Consider the following 21,299-nt stretch of genomic DNA (forward strand, 5'->3'; position numbering starts at 1 on the left):
GTCCACAGGAGGGTTCACGTCTGGGTCAGTCATTCTGACTGAGGAACCACTTGCTGAAGTACTCTCCATCCAAACAATGCCTGGGCTGAAGCAAATGAGTCCAGGCGATAGTGCCGTATAAACGGTGAAGGTGAAGACCAGGTAGCCACTCTGCAGATTTCCTCCAGCGATGCTTGAGTAGACCAGGCGGCAGATGTAGCCGCACTCCTAGTGGAGTGGGCCGTGATGTGTCGGGGAACTGGCATGGACAAAGTTTGGTATGCCTTGCATATACAAGCTCTAATCCACCTACCAATTGTTGATGAAGTCACCTTGTTCCCCAGGGTAGAAGGAGAGCGATACAAACATGGCTTCAGATTTTTGGAAGGCTGCCATCCATTTGATGTAAATTCGGAGGGCCCGCCTCACATTCAGCACTTGTGTTCTAATTTGGGTTGTGGCCTAGGGCAGAAGAGTCCAGTAACACAACATCTTGAGCCTGGTGAAACCAAGTATTTATCTTGGGGACAAACATGGGGTCTAACCTAAGAACTACCCTGTTCTGATGGAAAAGATACAGGTCCTGTCGGACCGAAAGTGCCGCTAATTCGGATACTCTCCTGGCCAAGGTAACGGCCACGAAAAATACTACCTTGAGGGACAACAGATAGATACCTACAAATGAGGGGCTCAAAAGGGGATCTTGTGAGAGCCTGTAAAACTTTAGGTAAATCCCAAGTAGGAAACCTATGTACAACAGGAGGCCCCAAGTTAGAAGCCCCCTTTAGGAACCTGTCCATCATGATCAACACATGTTGACCAGCCACCCTGTTCCGAAAGTTTTTCAGGGATAGGAAGACAGCCCTGAGTTCCAGCCAGTTTATGGGGCACACCCTTTCTGCCTGGTGACCAATACCCCTGGGCTATTTCTCCCTCCAGATGTGCTCCCCAGCCATGGAGACTGGCATCTGTGGTGAGCCAGGTCCTGTCTGGCTCTTTAAAGGGGAGACCCTCTCTAGGGCCTGGGACTGCCACCATGCGAAGAACTGAATGACCTGAGAAGGAACCTGTACCCTTATGGTAAATGGCTAGTTTCTGCCCGGGAGCAAGAACTATTGGAGTTCCCAGGCATGGAGACAGGCCCATGGGACAATCCCAATGCATGAGATCATATTTCCCAGTATTTGAGACAGTAGAGACAACAGAACAGTGCTCTGTTGCCAGATTAGAAGGATGCAGCTATGAAGGGTCTCCCCTCAATCCGGGGAGAGAAACACCTCACAAAGTGATGTATCTATAATCGCCCTAAGATGAAGCAACCTGGTCATCGGGGAGAGGTGGCTTTTCCTTATGGTTGATCGAGAACCTGTGGTCTCGTAGATTCTGCAATGTGATGTAAAGGTCGCGATGGGCTGAGTGATTTGACTGCGACTGGATGAGTATGTCATCCAAGTAGCATCGGACCCTCACTGGTATGGTGTAAAACAAAGCCGCCAAGACTTTCGTGGAGACCCTTGGGGCCAATGAGAGACCGAAGGGTAGTGCCCAGTACTGGAAATGGGTGTTCTGATAACAAAAATGGAGAAACTGGCGGTGATGAGGCCAGATAGAAATATGGAGGTAAGTCTCCGTGAGGTCTATAGAGGAGAGAAGGGCACCCTCTCAAACGGTCTCAAGGATAGAATGCAAAGTCTGCATCTTAAAATGCCTGTATGGGAAAAAATTGTTTAAGAATTTCAGGTCCAAGATGGACCCCCCCCAGAGGCCTCTGGGATCATGAAGAAGTGAGAGTAGAAGCCTTGCCCTCATTGATCCTTAGGAACCGGTTGAATGGCTCATATGTAGAGGAGATTTTGGACTGTCAATTCCATAATGGATGTGGGGCAGTGAGCAAACCATTGTGGAGGTTGGGAGAGAAACTCAAGTTGGAGGCCTGACCTCACCGTCTGACAAACCCAAGCGTCCGATGTAGACTCCTCCCATCTGGAGGCGAAGAAAGCCAAATGGCCTCCAATGGGGGGGGGGGGAAATGGGGCATTCACTTCCAGCATCTGAATGAACAACCTCCTCCCCCTCAAAAGGGACGTTTACCGGGAGCCTGTTGCTGCCTGCTGGAAGCCTCAGGACGCTGTTCATGGCAAGCAGGGAAGGACTCTGACCCCTAGAAAAGTGAGAGCTGGTTTCGGATCTGAAGGACGAGGGGCAATAGTGTGGCCCGGGGTGATACTCGGACCTCTTCCCCGCTGAAGAGAGGACCTTCCTCTTGTCCTTGGTCTCTGTCAAGTATGGTTCAAGGACTTCGCCAAATAGCTTGTTGCCAGTTCATGGAGCCGATGCAAACTTCCATTTATGGCGTGAGTCGGACTGCCAGTTACGCAGCCAAAGTAGTTGTCTGGCTGTCACTGACGAAGCCATGACCCTGGAAGCGAACTTGGTCAAGTTCAGAGTGGCATCCGCTGTAAACTCCGCCACCGCAATTATTTTATTGAGATCTTGGTGTGCCCTGAACTCAGTGGCCGGGAGCCTCTCCTGAAGCTGGTGTAGCCAGTGCAATGAAGATCTCATAAAAAAACAAGGCTGCTATTGATGCTCTAATCACCCAAGCCGCCGCCTGATGCATGCGCTTGAGGGTTTGCTCAGAACATTTGTCCTCTGCCTTAAGCACATCCTCTGGTTCGGTGGGGGTTCCTGAAGAGGAAAACAAGGCCACCACCGGAGCATCCACCAAAGGCACTAGCAGGGCATTGGCCAAGGACAGACCCACATTATAAAATCATCTGTCGTGAGTCAGCGGGCGAGGCCCCGCCCCTGGGGAGGTACACTGTTCCTTCACTAAATCAAGAAAAATCAGTTGGGAGTCTTGTGTGTCTTCCAATCCTTTGGGGCCAGATTGGGGACTTTCCTCTCCATGTTGCTAACAGAGCAGACACCAAGGGTGCTGTGAGCTTCCCCCACGTAGGTGCTGCTTGTTGCTTAGACCAGGTGAGTCAAGAGACTGTGAGGCCTTGGGGAAGCACTTTACACTGAAACAAAATGGCCACCTGGCAAATTCAAAATGGCTGCCCACCATGTGGAGTATCACTGGGACGGCCTTGCCACCTCCTTCACTCTTTAGGCTCTTACCAGGCCCCGAGCGATCAAATTAAGCCAGAACAGCTGCAAAGTGGCTGGAACAGAGCCCCGGAGTCAGCTGTGAAGTGGCTTGGCAGGCAGCAGCAATCACAATCTTAACAATGGGTGGGGCTGCGTGGGAGGTTTGCAGCCCTTGCACGGCAGCATTGAAGTCCCGACGCTGCAGGAGAGCGGAACCCTGGTCTCCTGGAGACAGAGCTCTACCGGAGTCCCGGGAGCTGGATTTTTTTAATTATTTGCTGTGTCCTTGAGTTTGAACTTTCTTTTAGCTATTTTAAAGCAATTCTTCCAGAGACTAGCTCTCAAACAAGCTGAGCCAAAAGATGGGCGGGCCAGCCAGGGGCTGGCTTTTTAAAGTGGCAGACTCAGCTCTATGACATCAGAAGGAGGAGCTTAACCCATTCCTGGACTTTCGTGGCAGCGTCGATAAGAATACTTTAAATTGCTGTCCTACACAAATCTTCTCTATAAGGACTTATCCACAGTCTGCTTCAGAAGGGACATAATTCACTCACCCTGAAGGACATATAGTATTTTCACAACTGAGCCTCTATCTGGGTAGCCTGCCACTTCTGAAGTTGGATTAGCTGTTTTCCAGCACATAAGTAGGCTTTTATCATTTTATGCCAACACTAAAAGCCCCTGCAGTTGGATGATCTTCTGAGCTCCAACTGGCCCCATTGACTCTGTGCTTATTTCTGTTTTTGCTCCCAAGTGACACCAGACTATTTCTTGTATAGACCAATTTTCTTCTGGGGAGTGGGCAGATCAGAGATTAGGGTACCAACCTCATACAAGACTGAATGGAGGACTTCCGGAATGGAAAGAAAACACATTATGCAGACGTGTCAGCAAATAACGGTATAATGCTTTACTTTAAACATTATGTTTTCATGGTTCTTTAAGGCAGATGCAAATGTGTCAGTCTATTTCAAGGAAATAAGTCCTTAGCATGATAAGAATATTAACAAGAAAATCTTTATATTACATTTCTGCTTTAGCTTTACTTCTCCCAATATTGTCATATCCTATAGAATTCTATTTCCCAAAGAAATAAAATCAGGATTTTAAGGGCCCCAGTCAAACATTCAAAGGATATGGGACAATTGGTAAAACTGGCTGCGGCTCATTGGAGTAATAATCAAAACCATAGGGAAAAAATCCAGATCAGGGAAAGCTGAGCAAGAATCTAGCCAAAGCAAATGTTCTTTATAAAAATCTTACTGATTTTAATAATCATAGCCAACCAAAAAGGTACAATCTGCAAGCATTAGGATGGCAATTCCTAACAGAAGTATTTTTTTAAATCATAAAAAAAAATTCTGTTGTAATAATACTAATTCAAATGGAAGAGAACATTAATACATAATGTTCATTTTACTTGAATAATTGTTATTTTAAGAAGAGGCTTTAAATAGCAATATGAAGGTAAAGAAAAACTCAGTTGGCATCTATGCAACTGCAAAATATTCTGTCCATAATTTTGTGCTTTGATATTATGACCTATTCTGCAAATACAAAAGACTAGTTATTCCTGCCTAAAGTATTATAGACTTAATCCTCTGTAATGCAGACAAATTATTGTTTCCAGCTATTTAAAGTCACACTTCTAATGCAATAATTCTGTTTGGACTGACAGAGATTTTTGCACTACAAAATTAGTATCTCTATAAAATCTGGCTATGTTTATTCACAAATTAAAGATCTACATGAACATGAAGTTCCATTATTTTGCCATTTGCTAAGCTATTGCCTCATCTCAGCTAGGAATGCCTCTAAGTACCCATAAGTGGGGAGGGAACTTTCTTTCATTATATTAGCAACAGGATTTTTTCAATATTATCAATAATGCACACCATTGACAAAGCAAAAAGTGTCGGCAAATATTTGCAACCTTGCTCGCTTTTTAAATAGGACACAGAAAAGAAAGCTGGATCTACCTAGAGATGCTATGGCGGTGGGCATTTTTATTTTGGTTTTGGTTTTTTGCATTCCTGAATGAAATAAAGACCAAATAAGCAAAATTATTAAAGAAATAAAAAAGGAGCATGGATGATTTTCATAAAATATAATTTCTTACAGGGGACACAATCAGAGTTCTCCATCCAGCATTTTATCTTTGGGACTTTGCAGAGAGGACAAACAAAATGAGTGATAGTGTTATCTCCAGATGGTGATAGCAATCCTTCATATACCAGTTCACTGGAAGATAACTGCCAAGAGAAAGTGTTCTGAGAACTATTTGGTTGGTCATTGTGAGAAACAAAAACTGGACCAAGAACAGCTTTAGCAAGTTTCTGTAGGGCTCTTTTTATATTTTCGTAGCACTGAAGTCACTTCCTTTGTTCCTCCAGAAAACATTTTAACCGAAGAATAACTTTAGCTTAATTTCTTGTTAGATATATTTTTAACTGAAAATACTTCCTATCATGTGCATTTATCAGTAAAAGAAAAAGAAGGTATACTCCTTTTCCCAAAAACTTGCCAGGGGATAGTGTTAAAATAGTTGAACTAAGATATGGACTTCCATCATTAGAGGTTAGCTATGTGCTGTGTAACCATAGTTCTTAAATTCTCTTCCTGTTGACATATTGAGACTAAACGTTTTCTGTTAAAGTAAGGTTCCACACTTCTGTGATAACTATGAACTAGTCAAATGTATTCTTTCTTGTTCCAGGTTAAATTTTCTGTCTAAAATATGCTTGGCTGTATAATTTCATGTCTAACAATCAGTCAGATCACAAAACAATAAAACCGCATTTGGTTCACATATATTCAAACTTCAAAGTCCACAGAAAGATACAGGTGCCCTACATATTTAAGAAATACTAAAAGCTATGCTTTTATTACATCTCATGGATTTTTTTCATGTTTACTGTTGCCGTACCTTCAAATATACAAGTGAAGTGCATTTTAAATAAGGAATAAGTGCAACATCTAAAACATATATTGCTGTCTAGATTTATAAAAGACTTTTGTTGACAAGTTATTAGAGCTAATTAAATTTCTATACTGCCCTCAGCAGGAGTCAACAAAAAGGCTAAATCAGCTGGATTCACAAATGATGCGTGGACAAGAACATACCGTATTTGCCGGCGTATAAGACGACTGGGCGTATAAGACGACCCCCCAACATTTCCACTCAAAATATAGAGTTTGTTTTATACTACGCGTATAAGACTACCCCCTCTTCCACACACCTTCCACTTTTGCACTTTTTTTTTTTTTTGACGCACTTTTCTGCTTTGGACAATTTTGAAATGAGCTAATCCAATTTTGAACCAAGAATATGCAAATAGCTATGGAGTTTAGAAATGAGTTTTAAAAATATTTTTCATTGCTTACCATTAAGCGTAAAATATGTTGTAAATAAAATGAGAACACAGGAAACGTTCTCTTCTCAATACAGCTGATCTCTCTCTCTCTCTCTCTCTCTCTCTCACACACACACACACACCAAAACCCGGACACTGAAAAGGCTGCCAAGGAACAGTATATTCAATGCCTTCTCTTTAATCAAGAAACAAGGAATTCCTTAGAATCTTTTTTTTTTCCCCAAGTGGCCCTCTTTAAAAAAAAAAAATGGAGGTAACACTTTCATTCAAAAAGTCTTCCAGTATCTGGAGTCGCTCAGACATATTGAAGTGAGGCAGGAGAGTAAGTGAAATTTGAAATGATCCAGCTACCGTTTTCTTCCCCTCCCGCCCGAAGGCCATTATCTCCACGTCAAAACGAACGAGGGGAGGCAAAGAAGCCAAACACGCTAAAAGGATCTCTTTATTTTCCTACACAAGGTCACACCTACTTTTCCGCATTCAAAGGACAACCTCTCCTCACCACCACCACACACACACACACACCCCAATACCCGCAAACAATGTTCTGGGCATTAATCACCATTGCTACATTAACCTGGTAAATTTATACCCTGCCTCCCCCAGTGTTGCTTTGACGGCAGGATTTCACACAGCGGGCGCTCGCTCGCTCTCTTCTCCGCTCTCCCACCGTTCGCACATGTTGGAAGCACCGTAAAACCTGATAACCCACCGGGGCTCCCCATCCTTAACCTACAGCCGCCCGCATGCAAAACCTGCGTGCAAAAAGAAAAAAAGAAAAAGAAAAGTACGCCGCACGTGAGGATCTTCGAATCCTCTCCTCCCCACACCGCTAAGGAAGGAAGAGGGGGAAAGGTTGCGCAGCGCGTGGCGAGTGACACCCGCACACACACACACACACACACACCGCTCCCCCCAGCCTCCCTCCCGGCTGCAACTCAAGCTCGAAGTGGGAGTCGGAGTCCTCCCGGCGTATAAGACACCCCCCACTTGGAGGCATGTTTTTCAGGGCAAAAAAGTCGTCTTATACGCCGGCAAATACGGTAATACTTGATCATTCTTCCAGTAATGCTACACAATTCTCATAACTGTGTAGTGACAACAATGTAGTCAAAAGTCTCTAGTTATTCAAAATATAGCGGGTCATAAATTTAAGTCATTGAAAATATTGTTATACAGTCTTTCCCTCTTAAATGCTCCCCAGATGTGTTGGCTTATAACTTCCAGATTTTTAAATGAGTATAGCCAAAACTATTATATGAACACTTCTCAGAACTTTGGTTAATTAAACACTACCCAACGTTTTCCTTGGCCCGTAAAAGGAGAACATGTAAAACATGGTAATTTGGACAACTGCAACAAAATGGATCAGGAGACAACAGGAGTGAAACACAGCCATATTATCCCTTTCAAGTAAAATCTGAAACCTTATAAAGACCCAGTTCTTGTGTCTTATATGGGAGGGGAAGGAAGAGTCATTTTTGATCAGTCAATGGGAAAGCCAGATTCACTTAACAACTGCAGCGATTAACTTAACAAGAAAAGCAAGAAAAGTCATAAAACAGAGCAAAACTTATTTAGCAAATTTCTCACTTGGCAACATAACTTTTGGGCTCAATTGTGGTTGTCAGTTGAGGATTACCTATAGTTGCCCATTTGAGGCAAGGCTCCTGACTTTTCGTTCCCAAACTAGGCAAACATAAGAAAGCAACCCTAGTTTTAACCATGACTTGTCAGGAAAGATGCAGAACAAAAATGTTTGCTAATATTCACGCCCCAGATTATTATTTATTACAGATACTTTGGCACCATTACTATTTCATGCAAATAGGATACTTGTGACTGTCACACATTTTTAACAATAGTTTTTTTAAAAACTTTTTAATTTTATAGTTATGAAATTTAGGTACTTCCAAGTCACTCTCACTGCATCATGTCGTCCTTTTTTCTTCTGCATACATTCTGCATCTATGTTTATGCATTAAGTGAACCTTTCTTAAATAGGGATCCTCCAGATGGCTATACTAAATGGAATTTCTGGAAATTTCCATCTCAATGCATCTGAAGGATACTATCTCAGAAGTAGCAGCACTATTTTTGGAGTTCCGTGCCTTCAGGCAGACTCTAACTGCTGACCTAGCAAACCTTATGATAAATGACTTGCTTTAATGTTGCAGTCACAGGTTGCAACCCAAAGGGACATTTCTTTAGATTCAACCCTTTTTTTGTGTTTTCGTTTACATATTTGGAGATACCAGCTCTTGGCTGTGATAAAAGAAATGATCAGATTTGCTGTGCAAACATATGGCATCCCATTCAGAAATTCAGGGTCATCTGTATTTTATTTCAAAGAGTGTCATAAATAAACAGTGATAAGTGAAACTGAACAAACAAGTATTAGGGAACCTTCAAAAAGAGTATTTTAACTTGATGCTTGTTGATTTAAACCACCAAAAACAATTGCTTCAAGTATGTGTGTAAATATTACCACTTGATAACATTTGGGCTTGACACTGCAAGCCAACTGACATTCTGTCTCATTCATTCAACCCACTGGCTCAACCACATTTACAACCACATTTACAAGCAGACCTTAAAAGAGTCCTCCAATGGAGCTCTTGGACTTGGTTAAACCTTTAATGCAATGCCAGTGGTATTCCAATCCTGCTGCTTTGAAAGGCAAACTGCTGCAGGAGGTACATTTCACCAAACTGCTCAAAATCCAATCCAAATAAAGAACCAATTGTTCGGAGAATATGCAGAGCTCTTCTTATAATCCACAAAAAACCTATCCCACTGTGTTTAATTTCTAAAATGAGAGATGCTGTGGTTCATATCCCTGCCTTAAAACCATGCGTCCAACTTTGGAACCTCTTTCTGTAACTCGAGACAAAGGAGGTTCGCCATGGTTATTTATTGATTTGAGAGAGCTACCTTCAATATATACCCAATGCCAGTATCTTTTTTTCAATTTTCTGTTTGGGTTTTTGAAGCCAGAATCTTCCATACAAAGGTTTCATGTATATGCCAAAAAATAAAACAGATTACTGTCTCCTTGACTATAAACCTCCAACCACAAGACAGGTACCTTTGTGGTTGGGAGGGAGGGGAAGAAAATCAAATTTCAGGGAGACATTATAATCTATCTTGTTCTCTATTGTTATTTAACACTTATGTGTTACTCCCAATCTACACAATACAATTATTTAGAGCCTGGATTTAAAGGGTTAAGATTCTCTTATTTATTTAAGTGTTTGGACCATTTTTTCCCCTGCATGAACTTTAATTGTTTTTATTTCCTTATTGTTTCATTCTAGATCAGGGCTGTCAAACTTGAGGCCCGCATCAGGCGCTGGCCATGCCCACGCCCCGTTTAGCAAAGGGGAAAAAAGTCGATATGTCATGTGACACCGCTGTGACACGAGTTTGACACCCGTTCTAGATTATAAGCTGTCTTGGTGTCCTACTGGCAGAAAGGCAGGGTATAAAGCAAAATAATAAATAGCGTTATACAGAAGCACTACAGATATGATAAGTCAACCTGCAATACGAAGGGGAGAATCAACTCTAAGACCTTAGTGTCTTGAATTTGTAACAAACTTAAACTGTTAATTAAAACTGCAATATATTGCCCTTCACATAAAGGAACAAAAATTAATTAAACTGGAGGAAAGGAAAGCACTCTGCATACAAGTTCCTCATAGTAATACCATTTTCTTAGCTGTGTGGGGTCTTTGGTGTTTTCTGAGCTTGGTTGTTTTCTTACAATGAAGCTCAGAGAGCATCAAGGACCCCACAGTTCAACCCTGAACTACGAATATTCTCTTCTATTGGTCTTAGCTGGGTATCACATATCTTCATCTGAACTGGCTCCTTGTTCCCCTTGAAGTGCACTCAACAGTAGGCGTGCCAAGACTTTGTTTTGCACAATCATTACAATCTGTGCAGTGGCAAAACTGATTGCATGTTTCTGAGTGAGATATACGAAATTTGCAATGTGTATGTATCCTAGGAAACAATATATTCCCTGAGTGTCTGTGTCCTTGTTAAATGACAATCTTTATAGTTCCCAGATAATAAAGGTATGACAATTTGAAAGCTCTCACCTGAATAATATTAAATATTTTCTTGTGTTGTGTAGCACTTGCCATTAAATGAGGAATTTGATGATTGTTTGTGTGGAATAATATAGTCTCAAAATAGTATTCTATTATATTCAGTGTAGTTTAGCTAATTGCTAAATATCAAGATTGTGCAAAGTCATTTAAAAGCAAGAAATTGCTGACTTTGTAATATGATCAAACTGGAGGGAAGAAATTAGAACTGCAATATATATATAATCATACACAGTACAAAGTAATGGTATACTATAAAGGTAAGGAAAAGGAGTCCCTACAAATTTTACTCTGCTAGATGTTGCTGACTATAGGGGATGTCACTCATCTCTGTTTCAAGAAGATGTGGCCACAATCATGTGGCCAGGATGACGTTGTGGAGTGCAGTTTCCTTCCCACCGAAGTGGCACCTATTTATCTACTCACATTTGCAGTCTTTCAAACCGCTAGGTTGGCAGGAACTAGAAGACGAGCATTCACTATGCTGTGTGATGCCTAAATTATAATCCTCATAACTATAAGGATTATTATATATTGAAAGATATAACACGAGAACTTACATTAACATTAATTCTCCAGATAGGGACAAAGCAGGACCTTGTTACCCATCTAAGTAAATTATATTTGCCATATACACCAATGCTATAAATTTCCACCAGTGTTAGGTATTTCAGTTACAATATAGTATACACAAGCTGACTTTCTGACAATGTTTGTTTTTACTACCCATAACCCCGAGATCAACTTTACTGCAGACATTTATGCTAGTACTTCAGTCATCTCCAACTTAGTGTGTTCCAGATACTGGCTCAAAAATCCAAGAATTGCAGTGTCAAAATATTTGGAAGAACTAGCTTTGTAAAACTAGGTCTGACAATTTCCCCATCTTATGCAATCAACACAGCATTAAGAGCAACTTGGGTTAACTCCAATTCTAACTTTAATCCAAAAATCCATCCTCTTTTAACTTAACCTCTGGTAATTTTGTTTTTAATTTCAAACTTCTTAACCTACATTTCATAATTAAAAACAAATCCCAAAATGCTATCAAAGTCAGGCTGTCTAATTGCATTAGAAATTATAATAAAATGATGTCAGCGACACAGAAAAATAGTTAGAGAAAAGACATTGTGGCAGAAATGTTATTAAACTAAATTATGGGACAATAAACCACAGAATAAAACTAAGCTTGTTTTTAAAGTGTAAAATTATACTGGCAAAATGCTGAACTGAGCAAGTAATGTTCTCAGTGGCCCTTATGATCATTATTAAATGTAAAATGAATTAAAAAGAAGCCTGCATAACAGATATATACCATACAGAAAATTTAAGTCTGCAATCCTATTATCTAGATTGAAAGATTCATAGTGACAGTGGAAGCAACTATGAAATAAAGAGATGTCTGCTACTTGTAAGCAAGACTGTGATAGACATACACAAATTATTAAAATGCACAATCATTATATCAAGAAAAATACACATTGTCAAGCCCATTTGCAAAACAGAATTTAGAAAGCTGGACATTTTTTTTTAAAGCTGAAGAAAAATATATGTCTTTGAATTATGGGGAAAATTGCTAAGAACACCAAGGACTGTGAATGAGTATCATGGAACACAGATGACATAAACCCAGTTTGTTCATGGAATGCTTAAAAACAAAGCTACAATGAAAGAGAGAAGATCCTAGTATCTGGTAAAATTAAAGGCTATAGAAAAGCAGTCAACAGAAGACAGTGTCTATGTATTATCACTGATAAAACAACCATGGCCTTACAAGAATAGAAAGCAGCAGTTACTGAAGAACAATCCTTAAAAAATGATGTCCTCCAACTCACAAAAGCAACTGAACAACAATGTCCTCTACTGAACTCAAATGAACACACTTCTGAGTGGACATGAATAGGATCACCTCGCAAAGCATTTCTGTCATGACAAATAGTCCTTGACTTACGACTACAATTGAGCCCAAAATTTCCATTGCTAAGCAAGGCAGTTAAGTGAGCTTTGTTCCATTTTACAATCTTTTCTTCCACGGTTGTTAAGCAAATCATGCAGTTGTTAAGCAAACCTGGCTTTCTCCATTGATTTTGCTTGTTGGAAGCTGGCTGGGAAGGTTACAAATGGTGATTACATGACCCTGGGCCAGTGCAACTTTCATAAATACATGCCAGTTGCCAAGCGCCCAAATTTTGATCGTGACCATGGGGATGCTGCAATGATTCTAAGTGTGAAAACTGGTCATAAGTCACATTTTTCAGTGTCGTAACTTTGAACAGTCACTAAACAATGCTTGTAAATACAAAACTACCTATAATACTAAACCATGTGTTGAACAAATTGTATGATTTTTGTGCAGATTTATACATTTCAAAATCTCAAATACTGCTTCAAATAAATATCTCTTCTATGCATTTTGTATGTTAAAGTTTACAGATGTTCAATGGTTTTTGTTCCATAAGTGCTGTTATGCCATGATTACTGTAACATGCTGTCTATGAATTTAGTAGACAGTAAACTATGGATCTTTTTCATTAAGCTGCAAACTTGTTTCGGCTGTATCAGTCCAGACTGCAGAAATGAACTCTTATTAATACTCAATCAAGAAAATGGTGTCTGTTACATGAAGATAGTTTGTTGAGGGAAAGATCAGTATAGAATTTTCCTTCCTGACATTTACATTTGTATATTGTAAAATGCATTCAGTAGATAATTTTCATCCAGAACTACACTGACTAAATGAAACTTAATCCTTTATCATTTGACTTATATAGACCAGGGATGTCAAACGTGCAGTGTCACATTGTCATCACATGACATAGTGCAACTTTCCCTTCCCTAAAATGGGGGTGGGGGTGGCCAGCATCTGGCCCCTGGGCCAAAAGATTGACACCCATGATATAGATCAAAGGAATCTAACTGCTTAGCATTCATACTATCAGGATTATGGAAATAACTAAACACAATAGTTGGAAGAGACAAAATTAAAGAAGGGAAGGTTTAAAGTCTGAAGCTCTTGCAGATATGGAGCTGCAAGACTTTCCATTGCTAAGTATTGAGACCACCAATCAGCACAACTTGTAAAGTGTGGTTTCCATTCAAAGAGAAAACTGTGAGAAATGGTAACTTGTCCAGGGTTATTCCAGGATTAACCCCAAGCACTTCATATTGACAGCATTTCTGGCAAATGCTTTCTCTCTTGGGCCATACAATAATCGCCTACACATATTCAATAGATATGAGTTATTCATAGCAGCTAAAGCCTACCAAGGTTCTGAATAGGGCTTAGCAGACCTATGGATATGTGGTCGCTGTAGAATTACAATTCCCTTCCTTAGCGCCCCTGGGAGTTGTAGTTCACAACCCTTCTGCCCTTGATCTTTGGGATCCACACTGCAATGTGAATTCACACGTGGCTTCCTAAAGGAATTCCTAAACCAAAAGGAGATTTATAAAGAAAGAAAAAAGAAACGTACGCCCACCATTTCAAGCTTTGGACCACCTGGGCTCAAAAGGACTACACATTCTTAGTGACCGCGGGTCCACTACCCTACTGCTTTTACCATCTGCGAAATGGGTCCTTCGGACCTGGCGTGCGTAATCAACTCGGATTCTCAATCTTCAAGATCACGGAAACACTCCGGCCGAGCTGGAAGGCGCATCTGTTTGCTCAAGGCTGCTCTTGCTCTTGCAAAAACCGAGGAGGTGCACTCCGTCCATTCCCACTTCCCCCACCCCACGCCTTGATTCCAGCCTTGCCGTGCACACACAAGTGACCCGGGGCTCCTCTCGCTGGGGCCCTTCCCGCTCCCCGCAGGGCAGCCCAAGACGGAAACGAGCCAAGAGAGGGCGGCCCAGGCCCCAGCCCCGCTCCCCTCACCTTGGGACTGTAGGGCCCCGGGATCAGCAGCTTGAGGGCCTGTCTCTTCAGCTCCACCAAGCGGGCGTTGCAGTTCTCACACCACACGCCGCGATCGGAGCCCGGGGAGGAGCCGCCTCCGCTGCCGGACCCGGGCGAGCCAGTGCCGAAGCCGGGCGAGCCTCCTAAGGAGCCCGGAGAGCTGGTGCCGATCCCCGGGGAAGCGGGACCCGGAGAGCCTGTGAAGGAGCCAGGCGAGGAGGTTCCCGAGCCAGGCGAAGGGGTGCCGGAGGAGCCCACCGCAGAGCCTGCTCCTTCTGGGGCGGGGCGGCTGCTGGACCGGGACTCCTCGTAAGCTTTCCTGTACCAGCTTTCCGGCGAGAAGGGCGCCGCGGGTTTGGTGGGGGAGCAGGAGTCGTTCACCTGAGCGGAGGAGGAAAAGGGAGCGGATTAAGGAGGGGAAAAGCGGACAGCCAAGTGCATCTAGCCATTCATCAGACCCGGGATTGAGATTAGAATAGCCCAAAGCAGGAGAAAACGCCCCACTTCTCTCTCTCTCTCTCTCTCTCTCCCCTTCTGATTTCCACTCAAGGAGACCTGGGGCCGATTTCCACACACACACACCCCGGAAAATGGGCAGGGAGGCGTCCTATGCATACACGTTCCCAAGGAGCCCAGATGAGTGATAACTCTCCTCTCTTTCTCTCCCCCTTACTTCCTTCGTCCGAGGCTACTTTACCCTTCCTTCGTCCGAGCTACTTTACCCTTGGAGGAAAGGCACCCCAGGTATGGTTGGGGGGGGGGAGGATCGCTACCCAAAAGAGGCTCCCGAGCAATGAAATGGAACCCGGGGAGGGGCTGCAAAAGTTCGCCACAGGCACCGGGAGTCTTGCAGCTGTAAGGAAAGCAACCTGCCCACATTTATTTCACGCAATTTTCCGATGACGGAGCAGACCTGCCTGATTTAGATAGAGATGATATAGAGATAGATAGAGACAGATATCAACTACACCTTGATTGGAAACATTCCGCTTAACAGGCGGCTTAGATCCGCTTGCAAGGCTACCTTTTTGTTTTTTTAAAAAAAAACCAGCAACCCACAGACAGGTCTCTCGAGCATCCTTGTGTGCCGTGACCTGAGAACTAACTTACCCCATATTTCCTGTTTCGGGTGGTGACTGCAATTCTCTCTTTATTCCCAGCCACCGAATTCATGATGATGATCTTTGTGCACGCGGGAGAATGCCTTGAAAATTTAGATCCAATGGGGAATCTCCAAATCCAATAAAGCTTCACACCGGCTGAAATCAATTGTGCGGAGGTGCTTTTTTTTTTTTTAACCCCTCCCTCCCCCTTGTTCCCCTTTCTCTTCCCCCAAAATCCTCGAGTCCAAAAAGCCGGACCAAACCTCAGACCACCAGAACGGGGGTCCACGAGGATGTCTTTGCTTCAGCTCCTTTTTTTGTCTTCATTGTCTTCTATCTCGTTTAGCTTTCTTTGCGCAGAAATCCAAAGGGTCAGCAATTTTCCCTTCCCGATCGCCAACGCCAGTTGCCCCCTATAACCATTTGCCATCCAAAGGGAGAATTTATTTTTTCTTTTTTTTAGGAAAGGCGAGAGGAGCAGAGAGCTGGGTGTTCCCCCAAGCGGAGACTGCTCTGCGATTTTGCAGTGCGGTAACTTGTTCCCTTCGCCAGCCTTTGCAAACGGAGTTAGAAGAAATCGTCCAAAAAAAAATAAAAAATTCTCGGGATTCAGACTCTGGGAGGAGCCTCCTAGTTCCTTGCAGCCAATATCTTTCTGCCCGTTTTTGCCTGACAGTTTTGTAAAGGAAAAGGGAAAGCACTGGCTATCTACGCAGCACGCCTGGAGCCGTGGAGGAGCTGCAAAGCAATGCCTTTCAAACGGCTCACTTTGAAGGCAAAGGCAAGCGGGGCCGGCGCGTAAGTGCAGGCGGCTTTGCTCCTGTTACTTGACCTAGAGAGGATTGATTTGCAGCACCGCTCCGGTGGCATTGGGGATTTATAAAACATTAAAAAAAGAAAACACCCCTCCTTCTTTAAGACGAGGAGAGGTCCTTGTCTCCATCAAAACAGCTGTGCCGTAGTTAATATTAATTCGGAAGAGCTCCTGAATAAGATTGTAGGTCTGTTTTGAGTTCTGCAAGCTTGAAAGAAGTAGGCAGTAGCGACTGACACACCTGTGACAGCCAAGGCTCTCTTTCACAAGGTGGATGGATGCTGTATTATTTTGGAAGTAGACAAAGACAGTTACCAAGAAAACTTGCAAAATCTCAAATATGGAGCTTTGTCCCTTTTGTTTTACTCATCTGATCAAAGAAGAATTTCCACATCCCCTCCCCCTCAAAAAAACTATAAAAGACAATTGCATTTCTGCACACTTGGATGAATATGCTGCTTCAATTAGGGCAGATTCCTATTTGGTTAAGTATTTTTGAAATTGTTCCTACATAGCTTTCTCTCTCCCCACCCTTTCATAAACCTCCTGATCTCTAACTGAGAGGTGGGGGGGAAAACCATTCTGTTAACCAGTGGCCATTTTGATGGCAAATGGATCCAGATGGAGGCAATCCATCTAACCAAGATATCTTCAAATATTTTGCAATGCATTTTCTTTGTTCTGGATCCAGGTTATAATCAAGTATAATTTTGGCTGTGTGAACATTAGAGAGCCATGGATAAGAGAATATGCCTAGAGACAGAGGGAGGGACGCCCTTCAAGACACAGCATTTCTGCCTATGCAAACTTTCCCCTTATGTAGACCTTGGTGAAATTCACATTCCTTTATGTGTAATCATGAGAAAGAGAAAGACACGGTGTGAAAATTCAGAAGCCACACAACGCTTGATATTCTCAATTTATTTTCTCCACCAAATCTGCATGGAATTCTAATAGCCTTAGGTAAATGAGGATGATAAATTGGCTTTCAGCCTAACCTCTCCTGTTAAGATTGTGAAATATGTGATGCATTTATTTATTTTTCCATACGTCATCAAAGCCTTTAGGCCCACCTATGCATTCCAGTGGCCACGTAGAAAATATCTGAAATTGCTCCATCTGGCACCTGTTACAATATTAATGCTTAGCATTTATATCACTTTAGTTTTCAAAGCATTTCATGCTCACTGTTTCAGTGAATATTATGGGCAGCCTGGTGTATTCCTTACATTTTGGATGTAGTTCCCAATCTCTTGCTAAAGATCATCATTAGGTTAGACCACTAAGTGTCAAACTTGTGGTGTCATGTTGCCGTAACGTGACATATCGTGATGTTTTTCTCCATGGAGCTGGGGTTGGTGTGGCCTATGCAAGACACATCCAGCCCATGGGCTGCCAGTTTGACAGTCCTGGGTTAGACGAATGAAAGTTGACATCCAATAGTTCTGAAAAACCCTACATTTCCTAGAAGTAGATTAAAAGAAGGTTTGCAAGCTGGCGAGCTCATAGCATGCGACAGCCTCCTGCAACCTTCTTCCAGCAAAAAGTTAGCTTGGGAGGGCCACACCCAGTTTTCACAGGCAGAACGCTCGGGCCATCACAGGTGCCCTGACACAAGTGATGTTGAGCCTCTTCCCTGCCCTCCCAAAAAATCAAATACAACCCTGATGTGGACTTCAATGAAATCAAGTTTGACACCCCTGTCATAGCAGATACAATTTGAGCCATAGATATTCTGTTTCAAGCACTGGGACGCTTAGTATTACAGTAGATATCCCATGTTATTGGGTAGACAATTCTGAGGAATCTATTCACTTGGAAATCAGGCTGATTTTTCCACATAGAAAAAGTGAAATTTCTTTTGGCATATTTAAATGGGTATAGGACAAGCAAAATCCATGGTTTATTAAATGGTGTCCTAAATGTATAGAGCAATCTTAGCAATCTTAGACAACAATTGTTCAATTCTGTATAACTATATATATTATTTTGTGATGAGACATATAAAAGTCAAACTGTTTCCTACACAAATGACTCAACCAGTCTTTCCCAAAATTTTAGTTAAATCTAGGCAGTTAAATCTATTTGATAGAGCAAATAGAAATTGTTATTCCTTACAGTTACTAATTACTGTAGATGAAGTTGACAAGTAATAGGATGAAGACTGAGCTATGTACCAATAACATCTTCATTCATTGCCACTGTGTGAGTGTGATTGTTCTTACTCAATTTTTATCAATAGACAGTAGATTGGATTTCAGAATTCCCAGAAAGCACTGGATCTTTCAGAGATACTCAATGTTATGGTCTTACAGTATTTATACTCTTGATTCAGCTCCTTGGAAGCCTTGGTCTGGTTTACGCTTTAAGCAAAAAACAGACTCAAGCTGTTCAGCTGAAATAATGTGAAGTGCAGCAACAGACATACACATTGTAATTCTTGAACAGACAGAAGGGATTTTCCGTAGTTGATCCTAGAGCCAAAGCACCTTAGCTTAGTCATCCTGCAGATTGCTCTAGAAGCCACCATCAAAATACAGCCAGAAACTTTGCCTGCACATTGGGTATAACAAGTTGTGACCTAACCCATAGAAAACCAGGAATGAGATTATATTGAATGGAAAAGTTGACTTCTTAATGCGTGTCTTTATAGGGCTATTGTTCTGCTTATTCGAAATATTTATGTCCCGCCCGCTTTGTAGAACTTGTAAAACAAATCAGAATCCACGAAAGCAAGCTGAATCCCTAAACCAAGTTAATTAAAAGAATGATAAACACAGTCACAAAGTGATATATCTCTAATAGGCAAACAAGAGGCACGATCAATCTGTGTGTAACTAAAATCCAGTTTGTCATTTGGTTGTGAAAAGCAGGTGATATCTAGCCACCAACTATGGTAGGAAGGGTTTCTCTTACAACCCATGTAGCATACCTCTCCTAACCTTTGGTTGGCCATTTATCTGCCCTTCCTGGACTCTCTGATAAGTAATCCTGAAATAGACCCAGAAAAGGGGGTTACGTTCACACTCAAAATGGAAGCATTTTGCCCTAAATTGTGTATATGGGCCTCTTGTGATTATCACTTTGGTGTCTTGTATGATTGTGCCTGATGTATATTGATGCATCTTTTCAAAATTTGAAATGAAAGAGAATTGGTGTCCTAACATAGGCATGATGTGGTTTAAAAAAAAAACAAAAGACTCTCCAAAACAATAAGAAATACCAAACTACCAATAAGTTTGATACAGTATAACATAGCAGAGTTTGCGATGTTATTTGACCCATTGTGACCTCTAACTCCCATCTCCATCCCACAGAAAAAAAATGTTAAATATGCCCTTCAACATCCAAACGTTGCCCAGTTCAGTGAATTGGATTGAATGCAGAATACAAGAGCATCCCCCAGTGGAGACTGAAGCATAATATTCCAAGAGGCAAAAAGTAAGCTAAAAGACAATGCAGGTTATGGCCACAACTGAGCCCAAAATTTGTGTTGGTCAGTGAGAAATTTGTGAAGTGAGTTTTGTCCCATTTTACAACTTTTGCTTGCCCCATTTGTTAAATGAATCACTGCAGTTCTTAAATTAGTAATGCCGTCAAGTGTCAGAAGGTTGCAAAAGATGATCTCATGACCCTGGGATGCTACAACCATCATAAATGTGAGTCAGTTGTCAAGCATCTAAATGTAAATCATGTGACCATGGGAATGCCATAACGGTCATAAGTATGAAAAATGGGCATTTTTCAATGCCATTGTAATTTCAAATGGTCACTAAAATAAACTGCTGTAAGTTGAGGCCTACCTGTATATCAGTTCACTCCTTCCCTTTTACATCGCCATGGCACCCTCTGTAGGGTCTGGAAAAATCTCCCAACGCTGGAGCAGATTTCGATTTAAGTAGGACAATTTCTACAATCATTCCCTACACCCCATGCAACTACCAGTGAAACTCAACTCTTCAAAATCTCCCCTACCCCTCTCCAAATGAAGGGACTTTTCCGCAATGATTCTGCTGATCTATCCCATCCTTTTTCTCCTTGCTAATAGCAGAGATTGGGGTAGTATGATGTAAAAGGAGAAAAGCTAAGTTAGTGTTGTGGTCTGCCCCTCTTCTAGTGCAATCACTAGTAGGGAAGGGGGGAGCGTGTTCCATGTGTAATATGGTATATAGCCTTAATTGGCTTGGATCAGCACTTCTCATGAGGAACAGGCAGGCTTGCATTGTTCTTCATCAGCCCTTTAATTAGCACACAGTTAGATGCCCCTGCCAAACTGCATCTGCTGTGTTAGGGATCGCCAGATTATGTGCAATGGTATGCTTAGTCATGGGAGATTAGAGACATATGAGAATCAAAGGGGGGTAGGCAACAGATTGGCCAGCTTGCTTGTAAATTCCAATTTGCAGAATACTGCCTTGTTACACCCCAGGAAGCATAAGAACATTAACATCTTGCTGTCCGTTCCCCCTGAAAGTTTGCCGACAAGGAACAGTAAGGATTCATGACTCCAGTTCAAACATGGTCAATCAGGCAATATTTTACAGTTGGCTAGTAGAGCAGAAAGCATAAAGTAAAACCGATTTAAATACCAGGTAGATTCCATCATTCAGAAAAGACAAATGCCTGAGGGGAATACACACACACACACACAGAGGTTCATGAAAACACCACCCAAAGCTGAGATATTCTAAAAACCATTAATTATAAGAAACATTAATTATAGGACTCCATTGGGTAAATTTTGCAAAATTCTGGGGGTGTAGTGAACCAGAGTATCTAACTGAAAATTGTAAGATCGTTTACCATCTGTTTAGCTTAATAGGGAAAGCCAAAAGAGAAGCTATAGTGACTTTATCCAGGATACTTTCAAGTGTCACATTACTTAATCGGTAGTAGCTGTCAGTTATGCCCAAATCCACCATT

General features: G+C 41.9%; 1 protein-coding gene across 3 annotated transcripts in view; it reads right to left on the reverse strand.

Annotated features, from left to right (window-relative positions):
- The window catches only part of KIF26B (kinesin family member 26B), a 337,773-nt gene extending 322,071 nt beyond the window's left edge, over positions 1-15,702 (reverse strand). For 2 of the 3 annotated variants that reach the window (XM_087967103.1, XM_026669385.2), the window contains exons 1-2: positions 15,570-15,702; positions 14,439-14,840 (exon numbers count right to left, since the gene is read on the reverse strand). In XM_087967103.1, the coding sequence (XP_087823229.1) occupies positions 14,439-14,840; positions 15,570-15,632 (465 nt within the window). In that variant the 5' untranslated portion in view covers positions 15,633-15,702. The remainder of the gene's footprint in view (positions 1-14,438; positions 14,841-15,569) is intronic. The other variant, XM_087967109.1, reaches the window with a different exon arrangement.
- Positions 15,703-21,299: the final 5,597 nt, after the last annotated feature.

The sequence above is a fragment of the Notechis scutatus genome, chromosome 1, assembly GCF_049901735.1.
Source record: "Notechis scutatus isolate UNSWTSFEM ecotype Mainland chromosome 1, rNotScu1.2, whole genome shotgun sequence".
In the NCBI taxonomy this organism is placed as follows: domain Eukaryota; kingdom Metazoa; phylum Chordata; class Lepidosauria; order Squamata; family Elapidae; genus Notechis; species Notechis scutatus.